At 36.4% G+C, this 14,965-nt stretch overlaps 1 protein-coding gene across 4 annotated transcripts; it reads right to left on the bottom strand.

Moving 5' to 3' along the window:
• Positions 1-948: 948 nt before the first annotated feature.
• LOC104598676 (protein argonaute 10-like) lies at positions 949-13,367 on the bottom strand. Of its 4 annotated transcripts, none has more exons than XM_019197973.2 (23): positions 13,289-13,367; positions 11,969-12,006; positions 11,211-11,797; positions 10,678-10,886; positions 10,280-10,429; positions 10,047-10,180; positions 9,817-9,926; positions 9,028-9,134; positions 8,507-8,645; positions 8,274-8,390; positions 7,196-7,303; positions 7,028-7,099; positions 6,374-6,496; positions 6,080-6,239; positions 5,823-5,944; positions 5,597-5,734; positions 5,359-5,501; positions 5,209-5,271; positions 3,028-3,091; positions 2,820-2,955; positions 2,600-2,673; positions 1,804-1,930; positions 949-1,400 (listed from the first exon to the last, which is right to left on the bottom strand). In XM_019197973.2, the coding sequence occupies exons 3-23, from the start codon at positions 11,700-11,702 to the stop codon at positions 1,204-1,206; spliced, it is 2,985 nt and encodes a 994-aa protein (XP_019053518.1). In that variant the 5' UTR covers positions 11,703-11,797; positions 11,969-12,006; positions 13,289-13,367; the 3' UTR covers positions 949-1,203. The 4 variants fall into 4 exon arrangements, with proteins under 4 accessions (XP_019053518.1, XP_010259156.1, XP_019053516.1 ...); XM_010260854.3 differs by lacking the exon at positions 13,289-13,367 and adding an exon at positions 12,743-12,993; XM_019197971.2 differs by lacking the exon at positions 13,289-13,367 and adding an exon at positions 12,090-12,209.
• Positions 13,368-14,965: the final 1,598 nt, after the last annotated feature.

Genomic DNA, 14,965 nt, shown 5'->3' with positions numbered 1-14,965 from the left:
TCTTCATCAAGCTTTCCATGATAATCCTTTAGGCTGTGTTTGGTTTGAAAGAAAAGGCCCTTCCCTTTGTTTGCTTACCTTTTCTTTCAAACCAAACGCAGAGTTGGTGATTTTGACATATTGTAACTAGTATTTATTATTGCATAATAAACCAATTTAAAATTGGGATAACATGCTCAGTACGGCATGAACTATAAAATCAATGTTTCCCCATAGAAAGGCCTATGAAGTATGAATCTGATCAATCAATCATTCTTTGTGCTTAGAAAGCAGAAATGAGTATGTGTTTAAGCATAAGCATATACTTCTCTACCTGGGTCATATTTGTCATTTTTTTGCATGCATGTTCCCAGCAATTAATGGTAGGTCCAAATTCTCCCAATTCATTATCTGCCATATGATCTGTTATATAAGTAGGCAAAGACTCATAGCAATTATAGCTAACCAGTGTGGGTATAATGGTAGATGTCTGAGACCAAAATACTATTATTTCCTTTTCCAATCTCATGTGGAGATTCTCATTTTTCTTAAGAAATGCTTATAGCTAGAAGAGGATTTCTTTTTCCACCCCCCAGGAGGCCAGGACTATAACCAAGCATCCAGTTCCAATGCAAACAAAACTCAACCTTAAGCATTGTGTTTAGCCTGAAGAAGATGGCCAGTCTAAATCAAGATCAACTTGGGCTCATTTGGGTTGAGTGTGATGTGCACTTATTATTCTGGATGATGAAATGTTGCAGTCAGTGGCAGTGATAAAATCTTGGACTGTTAAGTGTGAGTAGCCCGCCCCATGTTCAAGTTTGAGAACAGCCACTTCATGCAAGAAAATGTGGAAGGTTAATTTTATAAAAATTCCACTTCTTAAGCTTGGGTTATGGCCCTGATTTAGTATCCAAGGCCTTGTGTGTTTCAGCAATACAACAACATTGTATATTCAGCCTTACCTTCTTTTAGTTACTTCATTTTCTTTCTTTTTCTTAATCTTCTTTTCAACTTCCTAATACAATTTTTTCAGCCCTGTAAATCTACATTTTGGCTTCCCATATTTTGATTTCACTAGATCACTAATTTAAAATTAGGGCCTTTTAACTAGACATCAATCATAATACATACAAGGAATTAGAGAGATGCAAGAGTGGAAATGGCTGCAGCACACAAACCACTCTTTTCCCTCTAGACCACATTACCTTTCTTTCCTTCCTCTCAACAATAGAACATTACCCTCTTAACATTCTCCTTGAGGGCTGGCAATTGCCGCACACTTGGCTCCCCTGTTGCCAGGATAGTGCAGGTTGATGCTTGACCAACACTACCAGCTGATGCACCTTTCTCCTGCACATTTGGCTCCATGTAGAATCGTGCTCGAAATGCTGCTAAATGTGCATAATAGGCAGGAGGAACTGCAGAAACACAGACAATGCCACTTAGTAACTTAGACTGGATAAGAAGAATTCTGATAGCCAAATGCTTATGGTTAATAGTCTTGCATCCATATATTGTATAAGCTAGAATATGTATGCAACTAATTATTACAAACATTTAATTTGCACTAGCAAAAAGATTGGCATATGGCCAATCTAGAGAAAATATAACGTTAGGATGAAATTGTCATGAAAATGATTACACCAGCACCATCAGTTTGTCCCCTCTTTCATCAAGGACAGTACAACATTTTCTAGCAGTCTTAAAACTTCTATGCTACTGGCTAGAATAATAATAACCAGAATAAAAGTGATGCAGAGTATACCAACTGGCAAAAGAAGAAGAAGAGAATAAAAAAACCAAAATTGTAGAAGAGTTTACCAACTGATACAGAGCGTGTACATCTTGCATATGTGTAACATAAATTATTTGTCAATGACTGAATTCCATCTGCTGTAAAATTGTTCTCATCCCATAGAACATGGTAATGAGCTGGTCGGCTTGTTCCCTGTTAGATATCCATGAAAGTAACTCATGAATGTGAAGATACAGGAGAGCTAGTAGAATGCGCTACTGTAGCAAACCACTTTAATGAGGTAAAGCGCAAAAAATCAGATTAACAATGGGATATTAACTTCTGATCTGGAGACTACTTGCACAAAAATCATCCATAAGAAAGGTATTGAAGATTGAAACATAAAATCAGTAGGCAGTCAGGTTCCAATTTGATTTTGAAGCTCTCAATTCTCATACAAGAAGGGCCTGCCAAATGAACATTCAGCTACATGCAGGACAGCACACCTAATCAGGTCTATTGCCAGAATACATTAGACCAATTGCATCAGAACCTATTGAACAGTCTTGAAATTTATTTACCCCAGTTGTATATTTAATATTTCCAACTCAAGAAACTGTTAGAGATCAGACATCATCCTAGGAGCTTAACTATGGATCAGGCATCAGACCAACCAAGACATCTAAACCATTTTTATAGCTACATTCTATCTTTTTTATGAGAGAACTTTCATAAGGTCCTTTGGTTGTGTCCACAAAAACTACTATTTGAAAATTCATGATTTGTTTTTCCTTTCTTCACTTTACCAACCTGGAACAACATACCTTGTTATGAAGAATGCTTTGTCAAATTGACGAAAGAATAAATCAAATAAATAAATACCTGAATCCCAGCATGGCTGCAGAGATAAAAATCAAATTCTGTAGGGTGACAAATTTTAGAATCAACCACTGTGCCTGATTAAAAAAATAAAAGAGAATGTTGTTAGACAGATGAGCACCAACATGATCCTTATTTCCTTTTCTCTTGTTGATACATACTTCCTTCTAACTTGTTGATATATGGGTATGTACATATAGTCATTGAAAAACTTGAACTTTACCAGGTAAAATGTTCCCACTCTTGTCTGTGCTACTCCGGTCCCTGTGGTTGTTAGCAAATAGTCTTGTGTGATGCCGTTTTTGGACTACAACAAAAGTCACTGGTGGTTGGTAGTTTGGTTCTAGTGAAGCACAAGCCTGTATGGACCAATTAGTAGTGTCATTTCAAATAATATGAATGAGAAAAATATGAGATTAAACAAGGCTGACCTTCCGGATTGCATCTAACTCATAGAGTAGAACTTGATAAAATTGCCCTTCACTCACACCATCCCTGCTCAAAATATTCCCATGTAAATAATGCAAACACGTTTATATGAAAACGAATGCATGTATATATATATGAAAATACATGCAAGCTATGATGCCTGAATACTGGTGTGGAGATGATATGGACCTGATACAACACCAGATACTGTATACCATTTGTAGAGCATGTACTACATGAAAACACATGCATATATGGTCTGAACGATTTATCCACATGGATAATTTACATGACAAAATCAGACTATCCAGCTGATGGGGGATCTGTGCATCTGCAACTTTAAATATCCTTTGTCAAAATGTGCTATTGAAGTGTTCACTTTCTTTACAATACATTACAGAACGAAGAAATCCCTTTCAGCAAAGCAGCACATGACCATTGGACAGAAACTTTCCAGCTTGCCACATGCCTAGAGGGTAAGCCAACAACCATATAGGGAGATTTTAGTTCACCACCTAATTTGTAACATTGGGAATATCTAGGCCATGAGAACTTTTTGGCCCTAGATATGCAGTTTAAAATTTGCTTCCTGTTATACTAATTACTAATCAAACTATTCTATGCATAATATTTTCAGTTTTTTTTTTAATTTGCAAATGTTTATCTAGATACATAATTTGCTTTATTCATGCTTATATCAGACAGTTAATATGCCTCTGTTTGGGAAGAGTGCAAATACAAACATGTAGAGTGCATTCCAGTTCATGCAAATGCAAAGTTGGTTTAGTTTTGCATTGACAAATTTACTTTCTTGCCAAATGATTTTTAGTTGTAATGGGCGCAAACATGAATTCCTAGATTGGAATCTACCTTTTTTTACATTGACCACCTTTGAGTGCAAAGTTTGCATCCGATTTGCTCTCATTGTGGATGCAAACATACCTTGAAATTTGTGAAATTTGTCACTTTTTAGTACATAAATGCATTCTTGACAAACACCAGCAAAACTGAACCAGTGTATATATGCATTGAACTGGCATTTGCACTCTTCCCAAACAAAGCCTATGGCTCAGTTTGAAAAGAGTACAAATACAAATATGTACAGTGAAAAATACATACACTCCTTCCAAACTGAGTCTATATAATGATTCATAATGATCCATACTTTAGGGTCCATTTCGTTCCCTAGAATAGTGCTTGGAATTGGTTGGAGTGGAGATTTCAACTACCATTCTTGGCAAAATGGGATTCCCATTCCATAGCCTATCAAGAAGTAAAGAACTCTTGACAGATAAAAAAAACCCAAACCCTAATATTAATAAAATATTATTAAAGTAATAATAAGATAATAATAAAACAATAATATATTAATAATTAAATATTAATAAAATATAATAATAAAGTACAAATGAAATATGGAATAATATAATTAAGGTAATAATAAAATAACAAAATGTTATTAAAATAGTAATACAATAATAGTACTATAATAAAATATTAATAAATTAATAATAAAAACCAAGATATTAATTATTAAAAAATAACAATAAATTAATATTAAAACAATAAAACAAAAAAATAATAGAATATTAATTAACTGGTAATAAAATATTAATAAAGTAATAACAAAATAATTATGTATTCATAAAATAATTAATAAAATACTAATAAAAACAATAATAATAAAATATTGATAAACTAATAGAAAATTGAAAATTTTCAGTTGCTTCCAATTCCGACTCCAAATGAACCAAATAGCAAAAATTGGAATGCGACTCCGATTCCTATATGGATCAAACAGGTATTGGGAATGGATGACTCCAACTCCAGTTCCAGGGGATTTTGATTCTGATTCAATTCCAATCCTGACCGTGAACCAAATGGACCCTTAATATGTTGAAACACTTGTGCTGGTTATGAGAGTTAATAGTAGCAATAGATCCAACATGAGTGACAATTTGTAAATTTGAAACATCATTTGATTTTTCTAACTAGATTCCAAAGATGCTTGTTAGTTTGAAATCCTTATTCGACAGTGAATAGTCCACTCTTATTAGGAGAATTAGGCTGAAGTATTCTATATTGATATTAGAGTGGAAAGGGTGAGATTAATTGTTTGTTTCTGCAGAGCATTAAAAAATATGGTATGACAAAATTACAATATGATGACAAAGTTTATTGACCTGTAGAATATAATCCTTAGTGGCTTTTGTCCAGTTGCTTTTCGAAAGGAAATTAGTAGATCCCTACATCAAAAGGGAGGGTGTATAATCAGAAAAATATGGTTTAGATTATGGAAGTTAAAACAATGCAATCTGAGACTGTCCCCATACCGAATCATGCCACCACTAACAGTACCATGCACTGGATCATGCCAAGTTTTGTACAAATCTTGAATGAGTTCCTGTCTATGAGCTTGGGCACAAACTAGACCAGCATATTTTGAAACTTCAGGCCAGTCCTGAGAAGCTACTACCTACAGTTAAAATGAAATCCATCAGCATTCAAGACCTTGTCCAATGCTGAAGAGAAAAACTTTGAGAACCATGAGTGTAAATTGACTGATCTTACAGCAGCAATTGAAGGGCTAGAGTCTTCTCCATTTTCTGGATGGGTCACATCTGCCCCAAATATTATGGTTGGTATGTCACTAACCAATGGTATTCTCCAGCTGATAGCATCCAAGAGTACAGTATTTCTTCCTCCCATCTGCAAAAAAAAAGTGCATAGGTCTATGTATGTAAAACAATATATATTCATCTTCACGAATTGATATGAATTTAGGAGTTGCTCACACCTTAACGTTGATTTTCAGGGCTACATTAGCCAGATACTGTTTGTTAATCTTGAAAACATGCTTTGTCAGACAGCATTGTGATATTAAACCTAGATCTGTTTCACATATCCGCTTAAGATCACCTAAAAAAAAAAACAGAATTCTGGAAACTTTTAAATGATACAAAAAAACTTGGCCTTGTTTTAGTTATGAAAATCAATCCCAAACCTTAGTTCAGTGAAGTATAGCCAATAAATACACTATAGCATATAGAATACCATATAGGGAACCATTGTTGTCAGGCAGAATGACTAAGAGTAGCTCCAACTCTTTCCCTTTGAGTTTGTTCATAGCTGCATGATAAACATGCTTCAGAGCCTTCTCTACTTGTTCAGGCCTTGTTGTGTATATTGGGATCACAGGTTCTGGATTGAATTCCTACATAAGAACATAAAACAAAATATGTTTAAATTTATACGTAAATCAAGAAGTTGAGTATTCTATGAAAAGATGCACAAGAAGCACCACAAAACACTTCTCAAAACATGAAAGCTAAGAAGTGAGAGTACTACCATGCCAGATATTTGACACATTTGAGCCAGCCCATTACAAAATCCACGAGCAACACTCTCTTGAACACTTCTTGAGAAATTGATACATGCCCACCGGCTTACAGTGCTCCCATTGATCATTTTCTATTTTACATAGGCAGGAGGTCAAACTTGTGCTATGTGTGGAAGTGGAGACTAGGAAAAGCTAAAAATGAACTTGAAATTGAAAATAAATTAAATATAATAATTGAATCATAACCTTTCAAGTTTATTTATGCTGGTTCAATAGGATACATACAAAACCAAGAATAATATAATTTCAAGGGAGTAAATTTGAGGGGTAAAAAAGGAGCAATTCAACTCAACTAAGCCTTGTCCCAAACTATATGGGGTCGGGTACGTGAACCCTGTTCTGCTCTATTCAATGTCATGTCCATTGTTAAATTAGAATAATATAATTTGATATGTAGAAACTATGTAACTATTCTGATGGAAAATTTGAACCACTATATGAGACTGAACTCTAGTGACTGGGTAATGAAGAAAAAGTGCTACATGGGAGGGGGTGAGCTCTTGAAAAGAGTTACTGATTCCTACAGTTGTCAGACATGAAAACTTGAGGAAAATGTGGACTTACATGAGATAAAAAAACAATCAAAGTGCAAAGAGATATACCTTGTTCATCATATTCCACTGACCAACATGAGGCAAACAATCTTTTTCCTTCCCAGTATCATGATATTTCAGCTGCAGAAATAGGTAGATTCATACTGTGATTACAAAGTAAAAAATCTCTATCTTTACTTAAACCTAGAAATGATGTTTTATAAGCTGCACTATTACCCAAGGAGCAGGCAGAATCCGAGCCTCAACAGAAGCTAGCTTTTCACTGATTTTGATCCCAAACTCCTTTGCATATGGATCTTGGCCATAAGAATTATGTTGAACTGTCTGTGGAAGCATTTGAGAGGTTATGAAAGGTAAAGCATGCTATTTTCTCAACATTTAGATTGCATCACGACAGAATAGTGCAGCTAAAGTGTCACCTAGGAAACAAGAAATGCCTAGGCAATCAACTTACCTACTCAAGTAGACTCCATTAGAGGCCAAGACTGTTGATAGCTACTAGAAATCTATGCTAGCTAGATATAATCAAATACCATCAGTACTAGTACTTAGATTTTATTTAGATGTGAAAGAATATCCCACATTTGACATTCCCCATAGATAGGGATGTGGAACCAGTACAAGAACACAGCTACAGGCTGGTCTATGCCCATGATACCTAACAAAGAGTCTGTATACTGAAGTAGATTCTAGACAACCATTTGGTCCCCATGATAGATGTAGAAATTCTTAAAGGAAAATGGTTCTGCTAGGATGAGCCTTATTTGTGGGATTAGGATGGGAGCTTCAGGGACCATTAGCAACTTGTAGAGATTCATCCAAATCCAACTCCATTGTCTCAGTTAGCTACCATAATTTGGTCCAAGCTAGTGGATTTCATGTAGGTGCTAGTTCAAACAGATAAAGCATGTAGGCCCAACACATTATGACCCCCCCCTCTAGCAAACGTGCATATATACACAGAGGTTTAGATGCTCCATGGGATTCTTTCCCTATTTAAGTTTGGTTCTTAATCACAGATAACATTGATTTGAGAAGCATAATGTTTCAGCATAAAGGACTTGGGGGAAAATGTAATAGTGCAGATCTCCTTTTTTATCAATATGCAGATCTCCATTTTCTCTTCATAAATTTAAATATGACAACTTATTTCATATTATAAACTTCCCATCATTAACCATGATAGCCTATTTATTAAAAATAATTATGTCACACATCTAAGTTGCAAAAAAAAAAGAATTGAAAGATATTAAAAAAAAAAAGAAACAGAAGAGAGAAGTTAGACAAGAAATACCTGCAAGATGTCATTTTCCCGATTCCTAGGTCTTTGGCATGTAACTTTAAGAAGAGCAGTTATCTGCCTCTCATTCAGTCTTTTTGTATATCGTTGTCCCTCAACAATTTTGCATGCCTAGAAAACCACAATCATGTAAATAGGGTATTAAATATGGTTCTGGATTTGTAAGCATTCTCTCACAAAGTAAATATGTAACACGGATATATCCATAAAAGAACACTACTCCTTACTTCCATTGGCAAATAATTTGCCTTCTTATCGTTTCCAACTTGAAGGCAAGGAAGATGTGAATGCTGAATTGTGAAGCTATACATTTCTTGAAAATATTCAACAACTGACTTCATTGTTGATTTGTCATCAACAGGAAACCTGCCAGATTTCACATAATCATGAACAGAATCACCATGGAGTCAGGTTGCTTGTTCTTGGAGATTGACATGCATATATCCTTGAATGAAAAGGAGAAAAAAACAAACTAATGAAGTTCATTTACAACTGAGGCCCTACAAACCAACCCAAATTATAAAATGTCCATATTTATGAGTACAAAGTCAAATCTTGATAAAATAATTGGTTTCTCACTAGTTTTCCCCTTATCCTCTTTCCATGATGCAAATTTCATCTCAATATCCCTCTGCCAAATGACAAAAAGAGCTAGTTCCTCGGATCTTTTCTTATTTGAAAATAGTAGATAGTATTATAGTTTATATCAGATAGGTAAGAATGTGCGTGAGAGATAGAAGCATCTTACACCAGTTCTCTTGTAGGTTGTGTCGTTAATCCTGATACTCGATATTTTCTTCGCACATTTCCTCTATGAGTCACTTCAACTTTCACTCCCCTAAGGGTTTTCTTGATCTGGTATATATTTTCCAAATGAAAAGTTACAAGTTCATTAAAAAAGGTTATGAATGATCAATTCCTAAGAATTTGTTGCAACATAAAATGGACAGAAAATTTTTCAAGCTGAGACATTTAAGTATATTTTTACTCCTTTTACAATCAAAATTTTGTTTTCCTTGTATTTACATAAAATCAAATTAAAGGGGCTGAAAACAAAGTTTCATGGAAAAAGAGGTGGAAATGATAGCTCCAATGTTTCAGTTTACAATTTTCTCCATCTGTTTTATAGAGAAACAAACACAAAGTTTTAGCTGTAAAAATTACAGAAATAATAGCTGAAATATTTCAATTTGAAGAAAAAATTACATTCATTTTGTGGAGAAAAAATGCAGCTGCATTTTCATAAAAGATGAAATAGCTGTGTTTATTTCTCCATAAAATGAATGAAAATTTTCTCAGACTGAAATGTTTCAACTATCATTTCTGCGTCTTTTGCACAAAAAACAGTCTTTGGCCCTTTTATTTTTCATGCAAGTGAATGACAAAGACGAATGAAGTTTTTTATCATAAAAGAGGTAAAAATAAAGCTTAATATTTCAGCATGAAAAAACCTGTCCATTTTACATTGAAACAAAGGAAACCTAAAATGAAAATGAAATATGGAATTCAGTACCCATTGGTGAAAAAAAAGCAGTACCTTTACACAATCAGAATCAGATAAGGGCCTTGACAGCACATTCTTGCCTAGAAGTTGAGCAATAAACTCAACTACAGGCAGAGGTTCAATAAATGCTGCTGAAGACATATCTATATAAAAGGAATGGTATAAAAAACATAATCAGGAACAGGAGTAAAACAATGATGGAAAAGAAAAGACAAGTTTATCGTGCTTTAACCAATGATACTAACTAATTAAAGTTCACTGACCAATATTTAGGGACAAACCCATCTGTGTAGGTCTTATACTCTGGTAGAATCCACACCATGACTCCAGCCCTTCACCAAGCTGCTGTGGATTTCTTATATTAGGAGAAAAGAATGATCTCCCAACAGGGCAGTACCTTAAAATGAAGGAATCGTAGGACTTATTAGGACTCAGTTGGTAGTTTTCATTGAATGTGCACAAATTGATAGAGATAGTAAGTTGCAATAAATAATACCTTCTGGTTGAGAGTTCTCTTAATACAATGTCAAGAATCTGAAGAGCTTCCTGTGAAGAATCAGCACGTTTACCGGCTAAAAACTGACCCAAGTGGTGCAAGTCTACTTGAGCAACAAACTTGATTGCCACGTTATATTCTCTCTCCCTTCTAAAATGACAAAAGGTATATAATTTGAAATGTGAATGAAAACACCTCTAGAGAGAACAAACAAATGGAAGTAACACAAAGTCCAAATCGGGATAACAGTCAAAAGAGGGGACAATTCTTCATTTTCTTTATTTATTTCGAGTAAAATCACATTATAGTTGAGAAGCTTTAAACAGATAGCAGGAAGACCACTGAGAGAAAAGAAAAACAAAGCAAGGGAAAAGCGATGGATAATAATGAATCCTTACTTAGGACCACTGATTCCATCATCTTCATCCACAAGTTTGATCTTGAACTCCTTGGCAGTGAAGGGGAGCTCTCCCGCTGTGTATAGACTCTTTCGGCCATCATATGCAGGCAGTCTCATTCCCAAGCCCGACTCTCTGTAGAGCTTCACAAGCTCTGCCATGATAGCTCTATTTATGGTTTTTGAAACCACTTCAGGAGTAATAGTAACCTGCAAGAAACATGTAAATATAATAAAATAACAAGGGCAAACAAAGAACAAGAAGAACAAGATTTGAGCCAATATTAAATATATCATAATGCTAGCACAGGAAAGACAAGAAGAGTAGTAAATAGGAAATCTCCAATTTAGGTGCCTCTACAATTCAGTTTGCAGTAGACTGTAAGAAGAAACTCACGTGAAAGAAGAAAAATAAATAAAGGCCAGAAAAGAGACCCCAGTTATGGTGCCAGAGAAGAAAAACCATAGCCCATTTCTTCCGCAATTCAATTAACAGACTTGTGAGAAGGAAACCCAACAAGACAGATAACTTACATCATACTGGATTAAGTCCTTATCTGGTAACTCCGCCAAGAAATGGTTGGCCTTCACGATGCACTTCGTCCCTACTTGCCCATACCCAGGCCTTGGAGCAAACCTCAAAGCTTTGCTTGAAGAAGGGAAACCCATATCCATTTCATGTACATGACCTCCATCGGAAGACACACTGGCAATTTCAGATGACAGAGTTTCAACAGAGTGGCCTGCAATCGGCTTATCGGCAATGGTACAGGGCCTGGAAGTTGGTCGCATAACAACATCACCTTGGTCGGACTTTCGGCCACCTCTTCCTCTCCTCCTACCTCTGTTCCTTGAAAGAGGTGAAGGGTGCTGTTCACCATTAGTAATCTGAGGTTCTTCACGAGGTGGACCTCTCTCACTCTGAACAGTTTTTGGGACCTCCAGAACCGGATTCACGGATCCCTGTATTTGGGGTTTGATCACAAGATGCTGCTCTGAGCTCTCTTTCATTTGTCTCATGGGCATGGCGGCACAAACTAATGTACTTAGCGTCCTTCAGGCAAAAACGCTTCACCAAATACACAACTCTGCCTTACCTTATCTCACAGATTTCAAACAATCTGTACTCAGAATCCAAAAACAGAGTGAAGAAAGACATGTTAGCGAGATTATTTCAATTGAAAAATAAGTAAATAAATGGAAATTATGATGATAATGCATCAAAGTTTTTAGCAAAGAGGAAAAGAGGGAATGGAGAGAACGTAATCTTTGTTGCAGACTGCGAGCATTACCATTCCCTTGCAAAACTCGATACCCAAAACTTGCACCTCTGTTTCAGCCAAAAAAAATAATAATAATTAAATTAAAATCCAAAACAGAAAAATTTACTCAAAGTTTCTATGTGGTGATTACTGAAACATGAAAGAGGAAGGCGAAAGATGCTCAAAACATAAATAGTGGACTTGATGACCAGCCGGGTGGCCAGGTATCGCCCCCAAAACTCAAATACCCATAAAAAACGAAGTCCTAAAACACAAAACCCATAACACAGAGTTGTAGCTTGGTTTCAATCCTGAGACTCGAGAATCATAACACTGGGTCTAATGCAATGCCAACTGTTGTATAAGATTTACAACTTCTCCCTTCTCTCGGTGAGCAAAGTGAACGTGGTCTAGAAGGAAAGAAAATCAAGGCAGGAGAATAGCCATGAGCTAGCCATTCTTTGAACGCAATTTTCAGCGTATTATATTGTAAAGATCAACAAAGTATAAAATTTCAGTCTCCCTCCTAAAACCGAACAGAAGGCCAGATAGCAGAAAAATGAAAGTCCAATCTTTGACCCAATTTCTAACTTTAACGTCTCAAAAGCCATAGTAGAAAACACACACGAGGAAAAGAAAAAAGCTGAAGTGATGAACAGATAAAGGGAAAAGTGACGAAGAAAATTTGAAAAAAAAAAAAAATCCAGTAATCTAAACTACTTAAAGTTGCTAGTAATCCAACAAAAGAAAGACCCAGTAAAAGAACTGCAAGAAACTCAGAAGAAGAGAAACATTGGGACTTACCGCACCAACCCAACAAGTATGAGAGGCGCAGAAAATGCAGTAGTTTTCGTTTCGTTCGCTAAAGCCAACGGCCTCTTCAATAAAAAAACCGCGAAACTTGAAAGAGAGCTGCGAAAGAGATAGAAACTGAAGCAAAAGTGGAAAGAAACAAGAGTTGCGGGGGATTCAGAGAAAGAAAAAGAGAGCGCGCGTTAATGAAACTCATAGACGGATGACGCATGCAATTGATTTTGGCTTTTCTTTATCACGTTAAAAGGCTTGAGGGGGCCTGGTTTGCCTTTTAATGCTCTCTCTCTCTCCTCCCTGTTTTGGTTTGGTCTGACCGCGCAGCCTCGTGGACGTAACATGGATTCATGGAGATAAAAAAAAATAAAGAAAAACTATTTTTAAAATTAAAAACGAAACAGAAAGATAGTCCAAAAGAACTACCAAGGATGAAAAACAATGTTCATACATCGAACAAGAAAAATTCGAACTTGCAGTGTCCAGAGTCCAGACCTCCTCCCCATCCCCATTCATCATACTGCCAAGACTCTACCTACTCACCTTGACAAATGATGTAACGGTAGATTCTGATAGAGATATGAAATGAAATCCTCTGTTTTGTCGGAGTTTGCTGTGTCGGAGTTTGCTAAGCCAGCTAGGCTGTGTTTCATCTATCTATTATCACTATCAATTTATCACAGCTCACAGCTCACAGCTCACAACCATTGTTGGACCCATCGGGGAATATGTTAAAAAGAGAGGTTCTGATCTGATCAGCCTCCACCCTCTAAAGGTACCTTTGAAGATTCAACACCATGGGCCCCACATCCTGAGCTAAGATGTTCAATCTCTGCAAAGGTAAATTACATGTGAGTGCAGAGTGCTGACTGTCTGCTAGAGGTGTATTATAATGCATAGAGTGCATGAAGATGAGGAGTGAAGACATGTATCGACTAATAAATACATAAAATCATTACTTCTGGAAAAAATTGAGGTGAGAGAGAGGGAGGGTAGAGAGTATGGGCTCGTTTTGTTTTGATTTGGGTTTTGTAATTTTTATTTATAAACAAAAAAAAAGAGAAAGGTTACGTGGGCTTGTTTTGTTTTGATTTGATTTGGTTTAAGCTTTGTATTAATATATAGAGATAATGGACAAGAGAGGGGGATACTGGAAGGGAATTTCAAGAAGAGACTCGTTTTCCCAAATGATGAGAGTGCTTGTAGTGGAACCCCACATACCTATTTTCAATGGCATTGTTTTATTGAAAAAAAAAAGAAGAAAACAGGAAAAAAGAGGGGATTTTGAAAAGAATCCCCTTTCTCAAAATTCTGATGGAGGCCCATCACAAGGCCCATCTCATCAGTAGGGGCGTTAACTCATAGGATAAGGATAAGAGTCCAAGATAAGTCAAGAAAGGATAATTCAAGATCCGTCAAGACTTAATCCAAGATTTCAAGATTTATCAAGAATTCCAGACTTCAAGAATCATCAAGAATTCTAGAGTCAAGATAACCTAGATTTCCGAGACTTCCAAGATTCATGCATAGATGAGTTCCAGGGAGATCGGACGGTGGAAGATCAAGCCCAAGAATGTTCGATCTTATCAAGGTCAAGATCAAGAATAGATTAGGATCTATCACAATTCTCTTTCCTAATTACTTTACAATTTCCAGATGTATTATAAATACTGTTATTGTTTTCAGTAATAGACACTTCAGAATTTCTTCAGATTTCCTCTTCAATTTTCGCCACATTTTCTCTCTCCTAGAGAAATCGTGTAGTTTCGCTAGCAACTAGTGTTCGCCCGGTGCTTGCATAGCTAGCTCTGGTTTTCCATTACTTCCACGCTGCATCAGGTGGTATTAGAGTAGGGAGTTCGCCCAGTCAGATGGCCAACCAAGACGGTAGCAGTCGCATCCCGCCCGGTGACGGTGATCAGGAGTTACAAGCTGTTTGGAGAGCAATCGAAGAGCAGCGCACGGCCACACGTAACATCGAACAGCAGTTGGCAGAGGTGACTGAACAACTGCGAACCTTGTTACGGGAGGTTGTTCCACGGAACCGGGAACATCCACATCAGATCGAAGGAGATGACCATGACAGACCACCCGTCAATACTGCGTCCCGACGTCCAATTCTTGACGACGATAGTGATGATGATTTAGAATTTGGTGGTGCTCCAGTTCTTCCTGGCAACGACATAAACGACAGAAATTGGCACAATCAAGGTAATTTCA

This window comes from Nelumbo nucifera, chromosome 6, assembly GCF_055504915.1.
Source record: "Nelumbo nucifera cultivar China Antique chromosome 6, China Antique-T2T, whole genome shotgun sequence".
Taxonomy (NCBI): Eukaryota; Viridiplantae; Streptophyta; class Magnoliopsida; order Proteales; family Nelumbonaceae; genus Nelumbo; species Nelumbo nucifera.
The sequence above is the reverse complement of the archived record's forward strand: the minus strand, read 5'-3'. Positions and strand labels throughout refer to the sequence as shown.